This window comes from Cryptomeria japonica, chromosome 11, assembly GCF_030272615.1.
Source record: "Cryptomeria japonica chromosome 11, Sugi_1.0, whole genome shotgun sequence".
NCBI classification, from domain to species: domain Eukaryota; kingdom Viridiplantae; phylum Streptophyta; class Pinopsida; order Cupressales; family Cupressaceae; genus Cryptomeria; species Cryptomeria japonica.
This window is the reverse complement of record NC_081415.1, coordinates 172,125,757-172,149,897: the sequence shown is the minus strand read 5'-3', so window position 1 is coordinate 172,149,897 and position 24,141 is coordinate 172,125,757. Positions and strand designations below refer to the sequence as shown.

At 36.0% G+C, this 24,141-nt stretch overlaps 1 protein-coding gene across 1 annotated transcript; it reads right to left on the bottom strand.

The window, feature by feature from the left end:
- On the bottom strand, positions 1-999 carry LOC131036957 (ricin B-like lectin EULS3). Its single transcript, XM_057968991.2, has 3 exons — positions 772-999; positions 548-652; positions 1-352 (listed from the first exon to the last, which is right to left on the bottom strand). The coding sequence occupies exons 1-3, from the start codon at positions 940-942 to the stop codon at positions 146-148; spliced, it is 483 nt and encodes a 160-aa protein (XP_057824974.2). The 5' UTR covers positions 943-999; the 3' UTR covers positions 1-145.
- Between the last annotated feature and the right edge of the window lie 23,142 nt (positions 1,000-24,141).

Here is a 24,141-nt window from a genome sequence, read left to right as displayed (position 1 = left end):
TACTATAAACTTTAGACAACCTTTATTTATAGTAATTAGACGTTACAAAATGTACTCCTGATTTCCCCAAACTACACTAACCTTTAGTGTAAGCTACGTAATAGCAAATATATATCTCCATTCATCATATAATATGATAATCCTTCTAGTTAGAGGGAAGGAATTTCCCGAGCTGATTGTCCTGGCCGTTGCTGGTCCGTAGCATAATTTTAATGCCCTGGTCACCAGACTCTAAAGTCCAAACCCTGCCATCTGCGCTAATTAGGTTCTTAAACCCATCTCCAATTTCCTCACTCAGAGTCCAGAGCAAACTCTTATCAACATTATCAACCTTATACTCTATCAAGACAACCTGCCAGTAAGCAACCACAGTTTTACCAGCAATTGCGATATGTACAGTCAATATGCCAAATTCAAAAACACTTTAAAAACAAAGAATCTCTAAAGTGAAACAATATTATTACACAGTTGATTCAGAGGACTCTAGTGTAATAATTCTGTCTGAAAAAGAAGCACTATGTAAACAACAAAATGAGCTCAATAATACCTCGTCACCCTTAGCACAAATGGCATGCCCAGTGGACGCGTTCACAAAGGCAAAAGCGTTTTTATCACTATCATTATCACTCTCTGTCTCTACTATCACCCACTTCTGTATATCACAATACTTAAATATTAAAAGTGATCCAAGAAAGCAATTTTCACTCAAAGAAATGCATTTAAGTAAATATCAGTTATGGACATAAATTCAACTACAACGTACATGCACACCTGAGTTGGGTCATTGGAATTACGGGCAGCAATCGTTAGCTTGCAATCGAAGGGAACAAGATTTTCCTTGTTAGTTGTGATACCCAGATTAAGATGAGGATAGGGCTTGCAGAAGCCACTCACAATCTGTCCCTGCAGACGTGGGCTAAGATACGGCTGGCAGGATGCCATACTTGCATATAGATTAGGAAAGGAGATTCAAAAAGCAATGAACAATACAAATGAGTGAGTACGTTGTCTTCATGATTTGCAGTTTGATGGTGTTTATATAGGGCAATACAAGGTTTTTTCGTGTAAAACAGGAGTCGATAAAGGTGTATCAGTGGAAGGGAATGGAATAAAACTTTTTTCTCTTTAATTTTCGTCCAGAAATAGGTGTCGTATACAGATCATTTATTCCCTGATCATTATTATCTCTTTTTCTTATGGATAGACCAGAAAAATTCATAAAAGTTTTCGCTCATACCTTCAATTCTCGTCCAGAAACCAGTGTCGTATTCAGATCATTTATCATCCGGCCAAACCAAAGACACTCGAAGCGCTTATGTGGCCGGACCATGTGGATCCCATTAATCCGGTCGTTCCCGCAGTGTACCGTGTTTACAGATCACCATTCGCCGTTTCCGTTCCCGTTCCGTCTCATTCAATGTTACCATTTCGAGAGATTCCGTTCCCGTCGGTTTGAATTGCCCCCGTTTCCCGCTTCAAATCCGGCCCATCAGCCAAGACACGGCTGTAGCTATTCCGGCTCCAAAACGGTATGCCATGTCATGATGCGGCTTCAAAATTGCATGCCCTTCATGATGTCACGAGACATGTTCGGGGACCCACCATTTGGCTGATGTGGAGCCAAATTATCATTTTGCGGTTGACAGAAAGCATTTGCACGTGCCTAACATTTTCCGGCCGCTCTCACGGTCACAGTCACAGGTAGGGACAGACGTTTCGGCTCACGTTTTTGTTTGTACTGTTTATTTTAAAACGACTCTCCCACCTAGCATATTTTAAAAACCACTCTCCCGCCCAGCATATTTTACATCTTTGTCTTGCCTAGCATATTTTTAGTTTCTCATTTCACGAAATACCAATCCGAATGGAGTAGTTGGTCGATGATGTTGATGCTCCAGGAACAAATAACATCGAAGTAGGTTCAGGTATGTAAGTTGGGTATACAATCAAAACTTGCAGGCCAAAACAAGTGGAGCAACAATAGAAGCAAGCTCTCTTACGACTTCTCCTCTACAGTTCGCTCACCCATTCTATCTGAGCATGACCTCTAGTCAGCAACATTCGACACTTTGGCAAAGGTGGTTCCTAGGAGCTTCAAGGAGGAGGAGGAGGCTATGATCAAGATCCTGTTCGAGGGTGATGGTGATGAGTGGGCTTTTGAGTTCATCAAGGGAGAACATGGTGATGAGGAGGCCAAGATGAAGATTGACTCCTCTGTGGGTTCCTTGGTGAAGATGATGATGATGCCAAGAATCCTCCACTTGGGCCTTCCCTGTCCCAATCTTGTTTCCACTCCTCTGCATTTCTTCTGCTCTCGGTATTTCTGATTACAACCTTCATCACAATGCTCCATGATGCCATTCAAATTATAGTTTTTGGAATCATGAAAAGGGTTTCCTATTATTTTCACTACTCTAAGAGCCATTGGTTATTTGTTACATATGTTAGTAGATTTTTCAATCAAATTGTTTGGGAAAATGTTTGAATCGGGTCTTTTGCTACACTCAATGCAAGATTCATTCTGTACTCTAAACTATTGTGCTGCAAGATTTATTTTCTAACTTCTTTCTTTCACCTCACATTCATTGTAATGCAATTTTCCATCTTTGAAAGACCCAATGTCTTGTGTTATCTCATCTTTGGAAATATTCATTGCAATCACTTATTACCTTTTATTTGTTCTCTTATTTCGTATGGTTCACTTTGTGAGCTCCTGTGACAATTTTAGGGCTTTTTGAACAACATTAATAAAGGAATTAGTTCACTTTCTCATTCCTTCTTATAGGTTTTGATCTCTAGATTTAGATTGCAGTCTACTGTGCTGAAGCCCACGTAATGAATAATTGCATGCAACCCAAGGTACAATGAGAAACATGCAAGAAATTCATAAAAGTAATGGCAATGGATGGGAGAATGTTGGAATACAGGTTTCTTGTTGTGGTGGGAGATCTGGTGAGGGAGAGTGATTTTGAGGAGGATTGTATGGTTGTACACTCAAGGAATGTTGGCCATGCTCTTCCCCAAGAAAATAAACTCAAAGGTGAGGAAATTTATTATCTTGTTCCCTCACACGTTGAAGTTGATCATTCAACTTTCTCAGCACAGAAAAATGGTATTTGTAGAGGCAAGAAAAGAGCAGATGATGTTAATGTAGAGAAGGGTTTTACACTCAAGATTGTGGTTTCAAGACAATAGTTAAAAACTTTGCTTTTGGATAGTTGTATGAAGGAAGTTCTACTGGAACAACATGTTAGAAAACTTACTCAACATCAAGATTGTGTTTCAGGAAAAGCATGGAGGTCATGCTTGAAAACAATTGCAGAGGAATATTGATTATGTAGAAGTTAGTAAGTGGATCTTTTAGATTGAGTGATTATTATGTATTGGTTGAATTCGATGTTGTATTTTTGGGCATTCATATTGTTTAGATGAAGATGTTCTTTTGGAAATACACTAGTACATATCAATTTTGATGTAGTGACAAATCTTAGTATTTTGAATTCATTGTTATGAGTTAAACTCTTTTATGTAGGAGTTTCAATTTTTCTTGTTGATTCATTATATTTTTCTCATTAACAATGTTGCCCTTCTGTTTGAATTAGGTTATGGATTTTACATAAATTTTAGGGCAATAGCAATGTTTTTGGGCAATGGAGTATAGTGCATTGTTGAAAATTAGCAATGTTTTGCTACTTAATTTTGGTTGTGCACAATTTAGGGTTTTGAGGAAAGTTTGCAATATTTAAATTAGATTATAATATTTAATCTATGTTTTAGAGCATAATAGAAAATTAGTAGTGCTTTGTCCTACATATTAAATAATAGTTTTTAGATTAGGGGGATTTTTATGGAATAATTAACAATGTTTATATTCCATTGTTTAAAGTAGGTTACATATTTTAGATTTTTTAAAATGGAGGAAGAATGATTTTGATGTTTTGAATTTTTCTTGTCTCGATATTGGATTTTTTTTTCTATTGTACTTTGTCTTGAGATTCGCATAATTTTTCAACTTTGTGGAAGGTTGAAACTATGGCTTTAGATATTTTCTATAAGAATATATAAGAATTATAGTTTATAGATTTAATTTGTATAATGTGCACTCCTAATTATTGATGTATTCATTGTGCTCTTTTGAATGCCAAGGACTAGCAATGTTTACAAACACCTACTGGAGATCACTAGATTGTAAGGGTTGCATCCTCATAGGTCAAACCCCTTGGTACAACCAATTTTATGATTGTGAAAAAAATAATATAGAACAACAACTTCAAACATTTAGATATGATGTAGATTTTAGTTCTTTGTAATGCTCTAGTTGAAGTACTCTTAACATTTTTTCCTTTAATAAATATGAATGATATGCCAATAATGCATGGATGTAATTGTTCTTTAAACAGATGATTGTGAATGAATTGAAAATACTAATATACTAATAAATTGCATGAAATGCATACCAAATTAGTTCATGAGAGGAAGGAAACAAGCAAGAGTGAACCAAAATTTAAATTTGAATTTTAAACTTTTGGTGATTAGATTTGGTGGTGCAAGATTGATCCCACAACCATAAGATTGGCCCTATACATGGAACTCATAATATCTAAATCCATGGAATGGATTTATAGGAATGGTGATAATAATGAATATAATGAACATTCAATACATGGGAGTATGTATAGAGATAAATAAGATGGAGCCATATGTTGGAGAATGTGTAAAATGGGGATGAGTGGCATAGGTTAATGAGAACAACTTTGTACAAGAGTGCATTATTTTTTGATATTAATTGCGCACTAAGACATTCTCTCAAAATGGTCCAACGATAAGTACACACCAATGTGGATATGCAAATTTCAGCATTATTATAAAAAAATTATGATTTGATAGATAACTTTTTTTTAGTTATTCCTTTATTACATAATTGGGCTTCCATGATGCGACATGGTGAATATTGTAACTAACAATTACATAAAGTAATTTTTATTTTATTTTTTTAGATTTAATTTGTATTTCTCATAAATATATTATTTTAGTCTACATTTTTATTTATGAGTGATCATGATCACATAATTAATCCTCAATTATCCTATTTAGATCTCCAATGATTTGGACATCTAGGATCTTGTATTTGAGAAGAAGGTGTAGGATATCAATAGCGAGTGGTCCAAGATGAAAAAAGGATTATCAAAGTGTAAAGATTAAAAAAAAAACTACTTTACGAATTTCAACTCATGTTTACATACACATTTTGATTTCCATCTTCGTGGTCATGTTTTGAGATTATTCAAATCAATTTTTGGCATTTTCCTTGATTACAAAAATATATGACATGGAAAGGAAGTTTCATGAGCTCCACCATAGTCATCCCTAAAAATATAAAGATGTAAGTCCTCAAGAACACTAATTCTTGTGTTTGGACATGAGCATTGGGTGGGAACTCATGTCCCTGTTCAAATTTTAAAATATGACTTTTCGAAAGCATTTTCATATCCTATAATCCTTACTATATCTATAATGGTCACCTAACCCAAAACCCAAAACTCAATATAACCTCATTTTCCCTTTATTTATAAAAGGGGTCCCAATTGGAAAACTTAGAAACCACACTCTCTTTCATAAGTAAACATCTAAATTTATTGATTAGAAATAATTCCATCATACATAGAAACATAACAAGACAGTTCTTAGAATATTAAATATTTGGAGCCCTTAAGACCATCAAACCAATATCTTCTCCTACACTCACCCTTTCTTTCTTTCAATCCTCAATTTTCTTCCTTTGGAAGATATAGATTACTAGGATTTCCTCTCCCCCTCTTCAAATTGTTATTGCTTGGAACTACACACTTCACTAAAAAACATTCAATGTTCCAAGGATATAATGGAAATTACATTAAGTTGTTGGACTCTTGTGATTGAGGTCCCAATTTATGAGAAGGTTGGTTTCACATCATATTGTGACATTCCTCATGCTTTTCTCCTATTGCGACATCACTAAAAATGATTCAATGTTCCAAGGATATCAATTAGATTAATTTCACATCCTATTGACATTCCTCATGCTTTTCTCCCGTTGTGACTAACATGATGCATTATATGATGTTTTCAAATACTTCTTCCACCCTAAGATTACAATTTACAACACTATAGAATGATAGTTAAAAGTATAATTAAACACTCAAATCAAGAATTATAATGATAGTAACTTAGGGATTAGCTAAGAAAGAAAACACAAACAAGAGGAGGATAATGAGGATCCAAGTCAAACTTTGTTACCATAAAACTAATGCCTTATATCAAAATAATTATAAAAGTGAGATCTCACAATATAATTGACTCATTAATATCCAAGGAAAACTAGAACATTCAAATATATAAGATAACATTTGAAAATTAATTTGAGTAGAAATAACTTGTTATTCATTGTTCTTTTTGTAAATATGGGATGTGTATACAAGGAATACTATGTTTCTAGCTATATTTGTAAGTTATTAGTGAGGAAAATGAATAACATATTCCCACATTATTAGGGTGTTATATTATCCTCTTTCTAGTTCTCTCCCTTCCTCTCCACCACTCTCTCCATCACCCCTTACCCATCTCCCTTTATAAACTTTCTCCTTTGTTTATCTCTTCTATCACCTATTTATCTTTAAGAAAGTCTAGACCTATTACTCTCCCTTTCTTCTCTCTCTCCCCTCTCTAGGTCTCTCCTATATTATTTCCCTCTCTATCTCACCTCCCCTCCTTATCTCCATATCTATCCTTCCTTCCCCCCTCCATCTCTCTTCTTCTCCTATTATTTCTCTCTACTATCTCTTTGTTCTCTTGATCACTACATATCCATCCCAACCTCTCTCTCCATACCTATTTTTCTCTCTTTCTTTCTTCTGTCTCTCCCTCACCTATCTACCTCTTCCCTCTCTAGGTCTCTCAGCCAGTCCCTACCCACCTCTCCCTCTCTTCTTAGATCTCTCTTTCTCATTATTCTTCCCTCTCTCCTCTTCTCTCTTCCTCCCCTCTCCAAGTCATCACCTATCCCTCCCCAATATAGTATTTAGATAATGGGTTGTAGGATATAAGATTTATGATATAAGGTAAAAGATTGATGGTACATAATCTAGGAAACATGGGGTTGAGGGTAGTGGTCATATTTATTCCTCCCTCTATCTGGTGCAGGGAACCTAGCACTCCAAGAATGTAAGCTTTGATTTTATTTTAGTTTGAGTTTTAGTGTGTAATGTAATAATGGTCCAACCATTGAGGACTTAGTAGAGCCATGGCTGGGTTGTCCAAATTTTGGTTTGAGTCAATTGTGCTCAGGATGTTGTTAGCCTCAGAAGTGAGATTCTTAGGTTGTTCACAAGAAAAATACTTCAGGTGAATATATTTATGAATTAGGAGTCAATTGATTTGTGTTTAGGTCTTCTAGGGTGTTTGAGGACCTTTGGGAGTCTTAGAATGCAATAGAATGCAAAATTGCATCTTGAAGCCAAAGTTGTCAAAAGTTATTGAGCAACATTTGGCAATTTCTTGCAAAAGTTACATTTCTGGTTGTGTGCATTAGGTAGTTGGTTGAACTGATTAAAAATAGTGGATATAAGCCAAATTTTAGTTCATTGTACAAGTGGGAGGATTGGAAATGCAAGAGAAAGTTTTTGGTTTGTGAAACAATCTTGTTTCCACCGATATTTGACAGTTTTGTATTATTTTTCATTGCTTGTACAGTCCAGTACGTAGATGGTGTAAAATAATTGCCATCTTGTATGTTCATTGTATTTTCTTTCTATAAGGTTGATTTGCAGGTTCAATTGTTCTAGGTTGTGAAGATTTCTCGCATTCTTTGCAACTAGGAGCAAAACCCTTGGAAGTAGGGTTTAAGAGGAAGAAATGGCTCTAGCCTAGGCGTTCTTTGATGGAACTTGTTGAAATCATTAAGAATTATAGGTTAGGGTCTGTATATAGCCTTTGAATAGAGTGTGTGATGTTGTAGGTCCAGGAGGAGGAGAAACAATGAACACCTAGGCTCACAGCTGGGAGTAGGTGAGTTAGGACAGTAAGAAAAGTATGATTTGTGAGCATTTGGAGATTGATGCAGGCCCAAGTGGCACATGTATGGAAATCCCTCAGAGTGTCCTTGAAGGTTTCGAATTTTTTTAAAGTAGAAGATTTTACTAGTGAAGGGTTCTAGACCAAGTTAGTCAATCCACCAGTTCAGCCTAAAACCCCACAAAATAGTGTAGCATTGGAAACCACACCTGTATGGATAACCCGGATCCAATTTTCCAGTATTGTCTATAACTTACAAAAAGGTATCTGAATCCATGATTTATCCTAGGCTTGTTTGGGAATTTTGTGAGTTAAACCCCAAAAACCGCTTAAGGAGGGCTAATGCAATTAGGCCTATTTAGGTGCCAATAGAGACCTAGAAGGCTTGAGAAATAATGGCAATGGATTTGGGAAGTCTTAAACTTCACAACATGATGAAGAGACCTTATTAATGCATTAAGAAACCATAAGAAGAGTTGGTCTGTTAAGATCCTCGCAAGAGTGGTTGGAGCCTAGGAGAGGTGTGTGTGAGTAATTGAGGTGACAACCTCAAGTGGAGTAGTTGATTGTCTAGAAACCATTGGCTATATTTAGGAGGCAAGTGAAGAAGGTTTAGACCTTGGAGGTCTCATTGTCATAACCCTTACCAAGTGCAATAGGAAGGACTTGAGTAGTAGTAGGGTTGAGTAGGGCAAGTCACTCAAGAAGGTGAAACTAAAATGGCTCTAAGACTCTCTGCATCAAAGTGGTATCAAAGACATTATTTGAAAGAGTTGTTGTATGTTAGATTATGAAGAATCAAAAGAAAGTTCAATTCCTCCAAAGGAAATGACTCCATAACCCATCTGACAGATGGTGGCAGAGATGATAGAAGGATTGAAGGATACAAAAGGAAGCAGAGGAACTAGAGAGGTAAAGAAGGAGAAGGGAAAGGTTAAGACAGAATGGGGTGATGAGACTGATGAAGAAGTGGAAGATGGGGAGGAACCAATAGTAGTAGCTATGCCTCAAGACCAAAAGTTATTCCTAGATACAGTCAAATCCATTTCTAAGGACAATCTGGATGGATTAACCACATATGGAGGAAGAATCAATGGAGAAGAGTTGCTAGATTGGATAGAATCTCTCAATAATCACTTTGACTACAAAGAGGTAGCAAAAGAGAAAATAGTTAATGTGGCCAAATTAAGAATGAGAGGATCAGCATTCGTTTGGTAGAATATGGTGCAGAAAGAAAGGATACAAGAAGGAAAAAAGAGGATAACTTCATGGGAGTGTATGAAGATCAGACTTAAGGAAAAATTCCCTCTAGGAGAATATGAAGTTCAAATTCATAAGAGACTACAAAATCTGAAACAAAAGGAGTTAGATGTTAATGCATACACTGAAGAGTTCCATAAGCTTAGTTTGAGGAATAGGAAGCATGAGAATGAGGTGGAGAAGTTGGCCAAGTATATGAATGGCCTTAGGCAGAATATACAAGATGAAATAAGTATCCTCATACAAGACTCTGTTTATAAGTGGTTTCAGTTGGCCCTAAGGGAAGAAGAGAAGATCAAAAGGAAGAGTGAGAAAAATCAGAAACATAGGGGAGAGGGAACATTGGTAGAGAGCAACAATCACCAAGAAGTGAAGAGAAACAAGGCCATGAAGGAAGTGGAGACTCTCATAGAGCAGAATTTAGAGGATCCTATAGAGGAAGAAGCAATTTTAGGGGTAGGTTTGGGAACTCAGGTAGGGGAAATATAGTTTTCACTGGTAGATGTTACCATTGCAATCAAGTTGGGCATAGCATGAGTAAGTTCTTGAGGAAATCCTCAAGCTCCACAAGTTCATACATGGTGGAAAGAAGAACTCAATTATTGGAGGAGGAGGACACTTAGAGTCTAACTTCTACAATCAGTAAGGTGGGCCTAGTGACAGAGGGAGAAACTTTGATGATGATAAGAACAGTGCTCAAGATACCCCAATCTCAAGAGCCACCACAACGGAAAAGCTTATTTAGGACCACTTGTAGGTCACATGGAAATATTTGTAAAGTGATAGTAGATTCAACTTCCACTAAGAATATTGTCTTAGTTGAAATGGTGGACAAACTCAAACTAAAAAGATTACCTCACCTCATACCCCTATAAGGTGTCATGGCTCAACCAAGGTCAACATGTATTGGTTGATGAACAAGGATGGGTGGATTTTTAAATTGGTGAGTACAAGGACAGATTATTTTATGACATATTGCCTATGGATGCTTGTCATTTATTGTTGGGTCGTTCATGGTAGTATGATGTGAAAGCTACTCATGATGGGGAGAAGAACAACCATTTTATCACCAAGAATGGGAAAAAGTATCAAATGGATCCACTACCTAAACCAAAGGAAGAAAAAAAAATAGGCTCAAGTGTGATGCTAATGAGTGGAAAAGAATTTCTCAAAGTGTTGAAACAAGAAGGAAATCAAGGCCATGCTATAGTTTTGAAAATTAGTGAAGAATCTAAGGCAGATCCAATGAGTGAAGTGCCTCAAGTGCTGCAAGGACTACTCAAATAATATGAAGAAGTGATAGGGGATGACTTACCTGATTCCTAGCCTCTAATGAGATATATAAATCATCAAATAAACTTAATACCAGGGGCCAATCTACCAAACAAAGCTGCCTACAAAATGACACCTAGTCAAAATGAAGAGATCGTTAAACAAGTGCAAGAACTCTTAGACAAAGGGTTTGTTAAGAAGAGTTTGAGTCCATGTGTTGTTCCTACTATGTTAGTTCCTAAGAAGGGAGGAAAATGGAGAATGTGCATGGACTGCAGAGCAATCAACAAGATTACCATAAGGTACCGGTTTCCCATGCCAAGGATTAAGGACCTATTAGACAATCTACGAGGTGCAAGATACTTTTTCAAGATGAACTTAAAATCTAGTTACCATCAGATTAGAATCAGACCTAGAGATGAATGGAAGACAACCTTTAGAACCAATGCAAGCCTATATGAGTGGTTGGTAATGCCTTTTGGCCTCACCAATGCATCTAGTACCTTCCAAAGGCTCATGAATGAAGTCTTAGTTGAGTTTATGGGTAGATTTGTAATTGTATATCTTGATGAAATTTTGATCTATAGAAGGTTCAAGGAGGAACATCTCAAGCATTTGGAGTTAGTTTTGAAGAAGTTGAAGGAGGCTCAACTCAAGATTAACCTTGAAAAATGTGAGTTTTTGAAAACAGAGCTGGTATACCTTGGTTTTTTTATTTCTCATGGATGTTTAAAAGTAGATCTAAGTAAGGTAGAAGAAATACTTAGTTGATCTATCCCTAGGGGCATAAGTGAAGTTAGAATCTTTCATGGAATGGCATCTTTTTATAGGAAGTTTGTGAAAAACTTTAGCCATGTTTGTGCTCCTATTATCAATACTATGAAAGGAGGGATTAAATGTCACTTTAAGTAGATAGAGAAAGCCAATAAAGGGTTTTATATGTTGAAAACCAAGATAGAAGAGTTGCCAACCCTTAGATTGTCTGATTTCAATCAGTTGTTTACAGTAGAATGTGATGCATGCCAAAGGGCAATAGGGGCATTTTTAAGCCAAGAGGGACATCCTATAGCTTTCTTCTTAGAAAACTTAAATGAAGCTAAGAAAAGGTACTCCACATATGACTTGGAGTTTTATGAAATGGTCCAAGCACTAAAATAGTGGTGTCACTACTTGCTACCCAGAGAATTTGTAGTCTTCACTAACAACCATGCTCTAATTTTTCTCAATGGGAAAGAGAAGTTGAACCAAAGACACCTAAAGTGGGTTGAGTACCTACAATCTTATACATTCACTATTAAACACAAGAAAGGGACAACCAACAAAGTTTTTGATGCACTATGTAGGTGAATCATGACCATGCAGGAGATTCAATTGCAAAGGGTGGGTTTGAGTGAGTTAAAAGACCTGTACACAGATGATAAGGATTTTGCAAAGATATATAATGTTGTACTGATTTTTCTAATACCTCGCATGTCTCTTATTCAAAATAAATGGTAAAAGAGGATTTTCTGTTTAAAGTTCATCTTCTTTGCATACCTCAATGTTCTATGAGACAAAATATTATTCAAGAGAAACATTAAGGAGGACTAGGAGGTCATTTTGGCATTGATAAGACTTTGGAGCAAGTTGGTAGGTTTTATTATTGGCCCAAGCTGCAATCAAAAGTGAGAAGATTTGTAGAGAAATGTACCATATGCCAAAGAGAAAAAGGAAACTCAAGTAATGCAAGTCTATATCATCCCTTGGTCATACCTCAGAGGCCTTGGGAATGTTTGGGAAGGGATTTTGTGTTAAGCTTGCCTAGTACTCCAAGAGGATTTGAAAGGGTGTATGTGGTAGTGGATAGGTTAAGAAAAATGACACATTTGATACCTTGCAAGAGTACCAATGATGCCACCTATATTGCAGGCCTCTTCTTCAAGGAGATAGTCATAATTCATGGTCTTCCAATCAGCATTGTGAGTGATAGAGATGTAAAGTTTTTGAGCCACTTTTGAAGGAAACTTTGAAGGAAGTTGGGAACCAAGTTATCTTTCTCATCTTCCTATCATCCTCAATCAGATGGTCAGATAGAAGTAGTCAACCAATCATTACGTAACATTCTAATATATCTTACCAAACAACATGGGAAAACTTGGGATCTAGTACTTGGACAGGTAGAATATGCATATAATGACTCAGTGAACCGTAGAACTATTAAAAGTCATTTTGAGATAGTGTATGGATTCCATCCTAGGGGCATATTAGAGCTCAGAGATCTTAGTTCAATGGAACCAAAGAGTGCACAAGGGGGGAATTTTGCAGAGGGCATTAAAGAGGTGCATGATAAGGTAAGGCAGTCCTTACAACAAAAATCCAAGCAGTACACACTTAAAGTTTATAAAACAAGGAAGAAGATAAAATTTCAAGTAGGAGACTTAGTGCTGGCATATCGCAAGAAGAGAGACTTCCAAAAGGGTAGCCTATCAAGCTCATGATGAAGAAAATTAGACCTGATCTCAAGGTGGTTGACAAGTATGGGCAGATTACTCATGAGGTTCAACTTCCACCTATCTTGGGGATATCTCCTATCTTCAATGTATTTAATCTCTATCCATACAAGGGAGAGTCACCAATAAATTAGAAAGACATGCCATCACTAGCTCATGAAGATTGGGTAAAGGATTTGCCACCTAGTCAATTAGTTGAGTTAGAGAGTATCTTGGATACCAAGATAGAAAAAAAGATGAGGAAGGGATTTTACAAGAACTATCTTGTTAAATGGAAAGGATTACCAGATTTAGATGCCATGTGGATGTCAGAGGTAGATATAGTTTCAACATGGAGTGGAGATTTCAGACCTTATAACTCAAGGGACTTGAGTTCTTTGACCCAAGGGAGTATGGTGGAGGGCACCTAGCACTCCAAGAATGTAAGATTTGATTTGATTTTAGTTTGTGTCAGTGCATGATGTAATAATGGTCCTACAATTGAGGACTCAATAGAGCCATGGTTGAGTTATCCGAATTTTGGTTTCAGTCAATTGTGCTCAGGATGTTGTTGACCTGAGAAGTGAGATGCTTAGGTAGTTCATAGAAAAAATACTTCAGGTGAATGTATTCATGAATTAGGAGTCAATTGATTCTTTTTTATGTCTTCTAGGGTGTTTGAGGACCTTTAGGAGTCTTATAATGCAACTTTGCATCCTAGAGCCAAAGTTGTCAAAAGTTGTTGAGCAATATTTTGTAATTTCTTGCAAAAGTTGCATTTTTGGTTACGGGCATTAAGAAATTGGTTTAACCAACTAGATAATGGATATAATCCAAATTTAAATTTATTTTACAGGTGGGAGGATTGTAAATGCAAGAGTAAGCTTTTGGTTTGTGAAACAATCTTGTTTTCACTAGTTTTTGACAGTTTTGTATTGTTTTTCATTCCTTGTATGGTCCAGTATGGACTATATGGTGTAAAATTATTTCCATATTTGTATGTTCATTGTATTTTATTTCAATAAGATATATTTTAAAGTTTGATTATTCCAAGTTGTGAAGATTTCTCTCGTTCTTTGCAACTAGGAGCAAAACCCTTGCAAGTAGGGTTTAAGAGCAAGAAATGGCTCTACTCGAGATGTTCTTTGATGGAAATTGTTGAAATCATTAAGAATGATAGGTTAGGGTCTGTATATAGTTTTGGAATAGAGTGTGTGATGTTGCAGGTCCAAAAGGAGGAGAAACAATGGAGACCTAGGCTCACTACTAGGAGTACGTGAGTTAGGACAGTAAGCAAAGTGTGATTTGTGAGCACTTGGAGATTGATGTAGGCCCAAGTGGAATATGTATAGAAAGCCCTTAGAGTTTCCTTAAATGTTTCCAAGGATTTTAGAGCAAGATATTTGAATTGTGAAGGGTTCTAGACCAAGTTTGTCAATCCACCGGTTAAGCCTAAAACCTGACAAAATAGTGCAGCATTGGAAACCACACTTGTACGGATAACCCAGTTGCAATTTTCAAGAATTGTCTATAACATCCAAAAGGATATCTGAATCCATGATTTATTGCTAGGCTTGTTTGGTAATTTTGCAAGTTAAACCCCAAAAACCGCTTAAGGAGGGCTAATGCAATTAGGCCTATTTAGGTGCCAGTAGAGACCTAGAAGGCTTGAGAAACCATGGTGATGGAGTTGGGGAGTCTTAAAATTCACAACACAATTAAGATACCTTATTAATGCATTGGGAAACCATAAGAATATTTGGTGTGTTAAGATCCTCGCAGGAGTGGTTGGAGACCAAGAGAGGTGAGTGTGAGTAATGGAGGTTACAACCTCAAGTGGAGGAGTTGATTGTCCAGAAAGCATTGGCTATACCTAAGAGGAAATTAAAGAAGGTTAGACCTTAGAGGTCTCATTGTCATAACCCTTACCAGGTGCCATAGGAAGGACTTGAGTAGTAGTAGGGTTGAGTAGGACAAGTCACTCAAGAAGGTGAAACCAATAAGGCTCCAAGACTGTCTACATCACTCTCACTCACTCTCTCTCTCTCTCTCTCTTCTCTCTCATCTCACTCTCCATGAACCATGGTTTGTCCCTCCCTCTTTATCTCTCCCTTGCTTACCCTCATATATATCTTCCTCCCCTACTCTCTCATACTCTCTCTCTCTCTATCTCTCTCTCTCTCCCCTCTCTCTATTTTCTAGGTTGTCACCTCTTCCTCCTAGCCTCTCTCTCCCTCTTTCCTTTCTAGCTTTCTCCCTGTTTTCTCCACCTTTATAACACTGCATCTATGTCTCATTAGGACCTCTCTCTATGCTCGTGTATGTGTAATACCATAAAAATGGTCATCTAAACCATGGGCCCCTAATCTCGACAACATCACCAAGGTCGTAACCAAAGGCAATTATATCAATCTTGAGCACATTATTAATTCTTTAATCATTGAATGTTACATGGAAAATCAATTACTCTATATTAATTAAATATTTATTTAGTTAATTGAATCATTCCAAGAAAATCATTTTGATCAATTATCCTATTTTAATTCATTAAATATCCTAGCATATTTAATTAATTAATAAATTTTCCATTTAATCATAAAAAAGGGAATTAATTTATTACAAAAGAGGAATCAATATTGAAAGAAAGAGTTAAATTGAAAATAAAATAAATGAATTGAATTGATAGAGAAATCAAACTTTAGATATTATTTATTTCTTCTAAATTGAGAACTTGAAATTGGAAAAGCAATTAAATGAATTATTAATCATTCTCTAAAATTAGAGCTCAAAACTATTGAGAAAGAGAAGTTCAGTTGCATTGAAAAGACTCTTTTTTTGAATTGCCTATTTTTATCACAAATGCATGGAATTAATTAAATTTTATCACCAGTGCAACTCAAACTTCTAATCTAAATGCATTTCAATTCAAATTATAATTGGAATCCATCTCAAGGTTAACTAAATCTAATTTATCAATTGTTTCAATTATCCTAAATTGTGCTTTTTCTTGATCTCTCTTATGATTCTCTATAAATTCAGCCTTCATCTCTCATTCAAATCACCCTAGAGATTTGTTATTATAGAGTTTTTTCTCTTGAGTTATTGAATATATTATACTTGCTTTTTGATATTATTGCATCTTAGTTTAATTTACTTTTGCATATTTTATGATTGCTTGTATCTTTCATCCATCTTGCATCCATTTAGCTTAATATCATCCTCATATAGATTAAATCCTTCATCTTCGTGTAGTCTAGTCACTGGTATTGCTTATACAAATTTGAGAGGAATCTTATACTCGCATCTTTTAGAAGGCAATGGGTCGATTGGTTATGGTTTTATTATTCATGATTATATCTGTCTAACCATACATGTAATGACTTAATTGAAGTGTTGTGTCTTGTAGCTATGATACTTATTTCATTTTTTCACACACACATTTTTGGTGCCCACCATGGGGCGGAAGACTACATTTTTTCGGCCTCGGGGACTTAACTTTTTTTTTTTATTTGTCTAAAATTTATTTTTATTTTGATTTTCGTTCAAATAGTTTCTACAAATTGTCATACAAGTTTTCCTAGTGTCAGATGACAAACTGCAGTTATCGTACGAGTTGGTGAGAATTGTCGTGTGAATCTATATTTCTGGGTTAAAAAGTAGATTTTGTTTGCCAAGTTTTCTCATTCAATTTTTATCATACTGACGCAGACCCTGGCTTGTTCTTTGTCTATCTGAGAAATTTTTACAGCCTAATCAATTTTTAGAGAATGCTTATCGAAGAATATGCTTGTCAAACAAAGACAATATGACCACTAGTTTGTTGTCTTTGCAGGTTGTCTGAGGATATTCGAGCAAACATTGTGTATTCATTAAATTTATTTTTTAGGCACCTAACTTTCTATCTAGTTAAAGAACAAATCTGTATTTCATGTTTTAAGAAAATTCTGAGAGGTGGGAGAGTATGCTCTTGTCTTTATAGACAATCAAAAGTCGAGACCCTTGAGGCATTTTCCTTAAGTTCTAGATTTGTATATCTTTAGCGGGCCTACCCTCCCAAAGAGATAATAACTCTATAGCCATTATGACCGATGAGAGGGGAATGACCCAAGTGGGAATAGCTAAATGCCAAGTACTCTAACCCACTATAAAATAAACATGATTTGATGAAAATCAAGTCAATGATAGTGCTTGGGAATAGCTCTCCTGTGTACCCTCATGTATATTAAACCTTGGTTTTCAAGGCTGGGAGACCTCTTAATTGAGTTTATAGCTCGACATGTCAAATGGATCCATTACTAGTTCCAATTAAAATTAGAAGCTACTTGAATCACCTCCAAAAGGGGGGATAATCTTTGTGTAAGAGAGATAGTAACTCTCCCAAGATACTTGTCATTTTGTGCCCCCATTAGCGTTTGGAGTTGGCTAATACGACATTGAGAATCCATTAAGTGAGACTCGGTGGTCGTATTCTGATTAGCTATTGGGTATGTACCTGAGTCTACAAGAAAAGGTTTTCTTCTCTCACCAATTTCCATAGGGTTTGTATGTTGTGATTGGAGTTATTATTCATATTACATATTTTCTATGTTTTCATCCCTAAAACTAAAACTGGAATACCAAAACTGGAGAAAAGGAGAAACATTTAACTCAGTGATCAAAACTTTGTCCATGTCAAAACTAGTCTATCATAGTCGAAACTCTATCCATGTCAAAACTAGTCTATCCTAGTTGAAACTCTGTCCATATCAAAACTAGTCTATCCTAGTCAAAACTAGTCTATCCTAGTCAAAACTCAGTTTATGTCTAAACAAGTCATCGTCAATCAGTGAAAATTCAGTCTGCCTCAAAACTAGTCATGCTCAGTCATTGATACTCATAATTTTGCCTTTGTCCAATAAACAGTCATATGAGTCTTCTTAGTTATCATCCCGTTTCATATTTTGTATCGTACGATATCCCATCAATCCTAATAGTCTGTCATTTGAGCCTGCATTTTGTGTCATACGAGTCCTGATTATCTATCATCCTATTTAGCGAACTATGATTTCACCCTGCATCCTGTGTCATATGATAAAATATTGCATTGATCAGTTTGTTGTTTCAGACATACCCATCTGTCATACGATACTAGGTAGCAACTCGTATGAAATACTGTTGTCAATGTCCTGAAGCTACTAAATTGTTGTCTGGTCCTATAAAAAATTTCATATGAACTCTAATTTTGGTCCAGAATAGTCAAACTTTCCTAAAATAGTATATAGAGAGCATAAAATTGGTTATCATCATCCAGAGCATAAATAGGTCAAAAAAATGTACCTCTGCCATTTGTGTTTCACTATTTTGTTGATCATCATTCAGCTAGTTCAATCAACTACTTATGAAACTTAAGTCACTTAGATAATGTCTTATACAGGATAGATCATTCCTGAAACTAGATTGAGTCTTAGCAACTTTTCTCGAATCAACTTAGATAAATCTCTTACACAAGAAAGATCTTTTGTTAATCCAGACTAAATCTTAGTGGTTTCTCTCAATCAATATGTTAATCAAACAACTAGCTCTAAATTTGATCTTGACTTCTGCATCACAAACAACTTTAGGTCATATCAGTCTATAAAAATGCCTATTCGAACCATAAGTTCTCGTAAGAAAGATGCCAAAGGAAAAGCGGAATCCTTTTCATATCAAGATAACCCATTTTACATAGAGGACCTATTCACTGATAAACCTTCATCATTAGATGTGCCAGTTATTTATCAACCTTTACCTCCCACTATACCTAGACTAGAACAAAATAATGAAGACAACCTTAGTATTCATGACACTGACAATGATTCCTCATCAAGTGAATTTGAAGAATCTGAACCTCTAGAAACTGATATTCATAGATGTCAAAAGGATAAATATTTTTGAAAAATGATGAAGGTTATCATGGCTAGAGAAAAAGAAGATTATTTTCTAGAACTAGCAAAACAAGGTGCTAAAATTCCTACTAGTTATGATGTTCAGACTCTTATCACTAAATAAGAAGAATCACCTTTGATAATGGTACATAGACAATTACAAGTCTTATAGACTGAGATCACAGAATTTAAAAACAAGGATAAATCCCCAAAACAATATTCTCTAGAGACAATATGCCCATTTCCATTTGACAAAAACCTATACATGCCTCCATTTTCTTCACAAGTTGAGATCCCAAAATTTGACAAATATGATGGTACCTAGATCCTCAAGATCACATCAGAGAATTTTGTGCTTTATGTATGGAGTTCATGCATGACCAAATGTATCTCATGTGCCTTTTCCCAAGAAGTTTGAGAGAGCAAGCTATGGAATGGTTCTCAAGTCTACCTAAGGGAATAAAAACTTTTGAAGAATTAATCTAATTGTTTCTACAACAATACTCCTATAACATTTGACACCCCATTACTATGATCAAGTTTTGTAATACCAAACAAAAAATAGGGGAGGCTTTTCTCACTTTCCTAAAAACATTGGAGAAAGACGTTCTCTAGATATTCATGACCTATTCTAGATTGTGAGAAAATGAATATATTCGTCAATAATCTGATCCATAAATTGAAATATAGTATCCAAATGAAAGTGCATCTATTATTCAACAAAATGGTAGATAATGCTATCGGAATGGAAGATGTGCTTATAAAGAAAGGAGATATCTCACCTTGGAAAGAAACACAACCAAGATTTATCTCTAAAGAGAAGAACAAGTATTGGAAATATGGAAAACACAAGAACAAAAATGTTGTTAATGACAGAGTGGTAGACACTGTTAAAACCAACTCAAAGCCCATGATATTTAACTTGGTTAGTGGCACACAAGACCTCAAAGCAGCTGAAATCATAACAAAAAATCCTCCGAAGAAAGTAAAAGAGTGGTTCAAAGAACAATGTTGGCTTTTGAAACCTAGACGTAAATTCACTCCTCTGGAATAGTCATATGAATCCACTTTAAAAAATTTATTGGCAAACAACCTGATAACACTACCAAATAATTCTGGGCCATATGATCCAGAAGTAAAACCAAAATGGTGGAGAGAAAATGAATAACATGACTACCATCGAAATAAAGGTCATAACACAAATAATAGCATGAAGCTCAAGCATGAGATTCAAGATCTCATAGATGCTGGTAAAATTGTTGTCAGGAATCACCCGACAAATGTTGATCACAAAGCATTTAAAGATCCTTTACCTTTTTATGAACAAGGTGATTCCTCAAACACAAAAGGAGGTGCGAAAGTAAATTACACTTATACCAGCAATGACAACCTCATCAACATGATTGAGTCTTCCCAACTTGAATATTGCAATGTGATTATAATCAAAGATAAACAAAATGAATCATGACATGCAAATGCTATGACCCATTCTCAAAAGAAAGTCACTCTCCAAGGAGCCATTTCTTCAACTCCTACTCAAATAACATCAAACCTACCAATCTCATCAAACAAACAAAAAGAATCAACATTTGATAAATTTAAATAGCTAACTTCATCATCATCCTCTAGATATAACATTGTTGAACAACTAAAAAGGACAAATGCTCAAACTTTCATCTTTGAATTGCTCAAAATCTCTTCTACTCATAAAGAGATCTTGGAAAAAGCGTTGCTCACCACTAATGTTCCAAAAGATTTAGATATTGATTGGTTTCAATCTATGCTGGGTCAGCTGACTTCACCTCACCATCTGACCTTCTCTGAAGAAGATGATAACTTTCTAAATCATCCACATAACCAATCATTTCATATTGAAGCCATGATCCATAAACATAGAGTTAAACGTGTTTTGATAGATGGAGGCTCAGGGTTGAATATATGTACTTACAATCTACTTACACAACTAGGATTTTCTGAAAATGTTATTGATTTGATGAAGAAAATAATTAAAGCCTATGATGAAGAAGAAAGGACCTCTAAATGTCTAGTATCATTATCAATCAGAGTGGGACCTATAGAAAGAGATGTCATTTTCCAGGTACTTGATCTTCCACTGTCATCCAATATCTTAATGGGAAAGAAATAGATTCAAGAAATAAAGACAATTTGATGTAGAGATCTTATGCCTAGCTCTCCAATTCACCCTTACTCACCCCAACTCCTCAACTCACCCTTCTACTCAAGCTCCTCCAAGGTAACTTGTTAGGGTACACTCCTCAGACCCCCAAGGCCTAAAATTAATTGGCTTGCCTCCTAGGTATAACCTCTTGAGGTTTCATGTTAGTTTTGACCCAAATCTCTGATTTTGAGATGGTCTCCTACTAGTTTCCCAAAACTCTAGCTAGGCTCCAAAGACCTCTGCCAAGGATCTTCACTCTAACCATGATTTAAGTTTGTAGTTATGTTTTACAGGTATTTTCAAGGTCATTTTATTCATTATAAAGGTCTGAACTTTCCTCCCAAGCCCTAGGCTTTCAACTTGCTTCTACCCGCTGCTATTAGGCCTAAATGACTAGCCCTTCTAGGACTATGTTTTGGTCTTTTCCCCCAACACTTCCTAACAACCCCAAGATATTTTTACATATTCAGATACCCATTTGGAATTTAAAAAAGATCAAAATTTTTACCATTTAGGTTTGTCATACAACTAGGGTAACTCAAAATGAGCTATTTTTAAGGGGTTTAGGGCTTCCAGGCAGTTTTGGAAGATGTGCTCCAAACTCTTCACTAGTAAAAATCTACAACCAGAAAAATCTTGGATACTTTTGGTACACCCATAGACCTTTACAAAATACTATGGTTTTCTAAGGTATCAATTCTCCATGGCTCTGAAAATGAGCAATCTCTGCTACCCCCACAGACTAGCTACAAGCTTGTGTGTTGTTAATCTCACCCATTCTCCTCCTTCTGGCCTGCAAAAACATAAAATGCCTACTCTAAACCTATTTAAAGAGCCTACCCAAGCCATCTAATGGATTGAAACTTGTGCCATTCATGGATGCTCAGGTAAAATGCATTTTACAATCAAAACCCCAAATTTCAAGGGTTTGTGAGCAACTATTACAAAAATAGTGATAACTTTTGATTCAAAGCACTTAAGACCTTCATATTATACTTGTTGGAAAGGTAAAACAAATTTATAACTTCCTATGCTACTATGAGCACTGTACCTGACTGTACAGGTTGTACAAGGGATGAAGTGTGCCATTTTGCTAAACCTATCTACCACCACATAAACACTATCAAATCCTCTTGGTGTTCTTGGTAAACCCAACACAAAGTCCATGCTCAAACATTCTCAAGGCCTTTGGGGTATGACTAACGGCTGATATAAACTTGCATTACTTGCTAATCCTTTTTCTCTCTGACATATGGCACATTGTTCAATAAATCTCCTTACTTCTGATTGCAACTTAGGCCAATAGTAGAACCGACTAACCTACTCCATTGTTTTATCATTGCCAAAATGACCTCCTAGACACCCTTGATGTTTCTCTTGAATGATGTTTTGTCTCATAGAGAATTGGGGTATACAAAGGAGATGTCCTCGAAACAACAAACCTTCATATATCATATAATCTGAGTAGGAAAAATGAGAAGTGTTAGAAAAATCAGAACATGTAGCATATATATCAACAAAATCTTTGTCTTCTTTGTAGAGGTCTCTCAACTCCTCCAACCCCACACTATGTAATTTAATCTCTTGTATGGTCATTAATCTCCTATTGAGTGCATAAGAAACTTTATTTGAGGTGCCCTTATTATGCTTGATAGTGAAGGTGTAAGATTGTAGGCATTCTACCCACTTGAGGTGCTTCTGATTCAACTTCTCTTGTCCATTGAGTAAACTAAGGGCATGGTTGTCAGTATAGACCACAAACTCTGTGGGCAGCAAGTAATGACACCACTTCTTCAAGGCTTGCACCATGACATACAACTCCAATTCATACACAAAGTACTTTTGTTTTGCTTCATTCAACTTTTCAGAGAAAAAGGCTATGGGAAGACCCTCTTGACTCAAAACAATCCCTATTGATCTTTGACTAGCATCACACTCAACTATAAATAACTGATTGAAATCAGGTAACCTAAGGGTAGGTAACTGAGATATCTTCTTTTTCAACAACTCAAATCCCTTTTGGGCCTCCTCTGTCCACCTAAACTGACACTTGACTACCCCTATGATAGTATTGAGCATAAGAGCACACACATGACTAAAGTTTCTTACAAACTTCCTATAAAAGGATGTTAACCCATGAAAATTCCTAACATCACTGATATTCTTAGGTGTAGGCCAACTAAGGATTACCTCAACCTTACTAGGATCCATTTTTAGACAACCTTGTGAAATGACAAAACCAAGATATACAAGTTTAGTCTTGAGAAACTCACACTTTTCAAGGTTGATTTTGAGTTGTGCCTTTTTTAGCTTCTTCAAGACCATCTCCACATCCTTGAGATGTTCTTCTTTGGACTTGCTAAAGATTAGAATGTCATCAAGATATACAATCACAAATTTACCTATGAACTCAACCAAGACTTCATTCATGAGCCTTTGAAAGGTGCTAGGTGCATTGGTAAGGCCAAATGGCATATCCAACCACTCATAGAGGCCGACATTGGTCCTAAAGGTTGTCTTCCATTCATCCCATAGTCTGATTCTTATCTGATGATAGCCTAATTTTAAATCCACCTTTGTGAAATAACTTGCACCCCCAAGATTGTCCAACAAGTCTTCTATCCTTGGCATAGGGAACCGGTACCTTATAGTGATCTTATTGATTGCTCTGGAATTTGTATAGATTCTCCATCTTCCCCCTTTCTTGGGTGCTAAGATAGTACGTATAGCACATGGACTCAAACTCTTTTTGATGAATCCCTTGTCCAAGAGCTCCTGCACTTGTTTGGCAATTTCTTCATTTTGACTAGGTGTCATTTTGTAGGCAGCCTTGTTAGGCAAACTTGCCCCTGGAATCAGATCTATTTAGTGATTTACAACCCTCATTGGTGGCAAAGAATCAAGTATATCTTCTCCTATTACTTCTGCATATTTTTTGAGTAGACCCTTCACCTCTTGTGGCACTTCTTCCATTGTATCTGCCTTACCTTCTTCACTAGGTTTGAGCACA

Excerpts from the sequence above, each read along its gene's own strand:
- LOC131036957 (XM_057968991.2), bottom strand. The coding sequence starts at position 942 with ATGGCATCCTGCCAGCCGTATCTTAGCCCACGTCTGCAGGGACAGATT. Across the intron at positions 653-771 it reads ATTCCAATGACCCAACTCAG|AAGTGGGTGATAGTAGAGAC; the intron begins GTGTGCATGTAC and ends TGTGATATACAG. Across the intron at positions 353-547 it reads TTTGTGCTAAGGGTGACGAG|GTTGTCTTGATAGAGTATAA; the intron begins GTATTATTGAGC and ends GCTTACTGGCAG.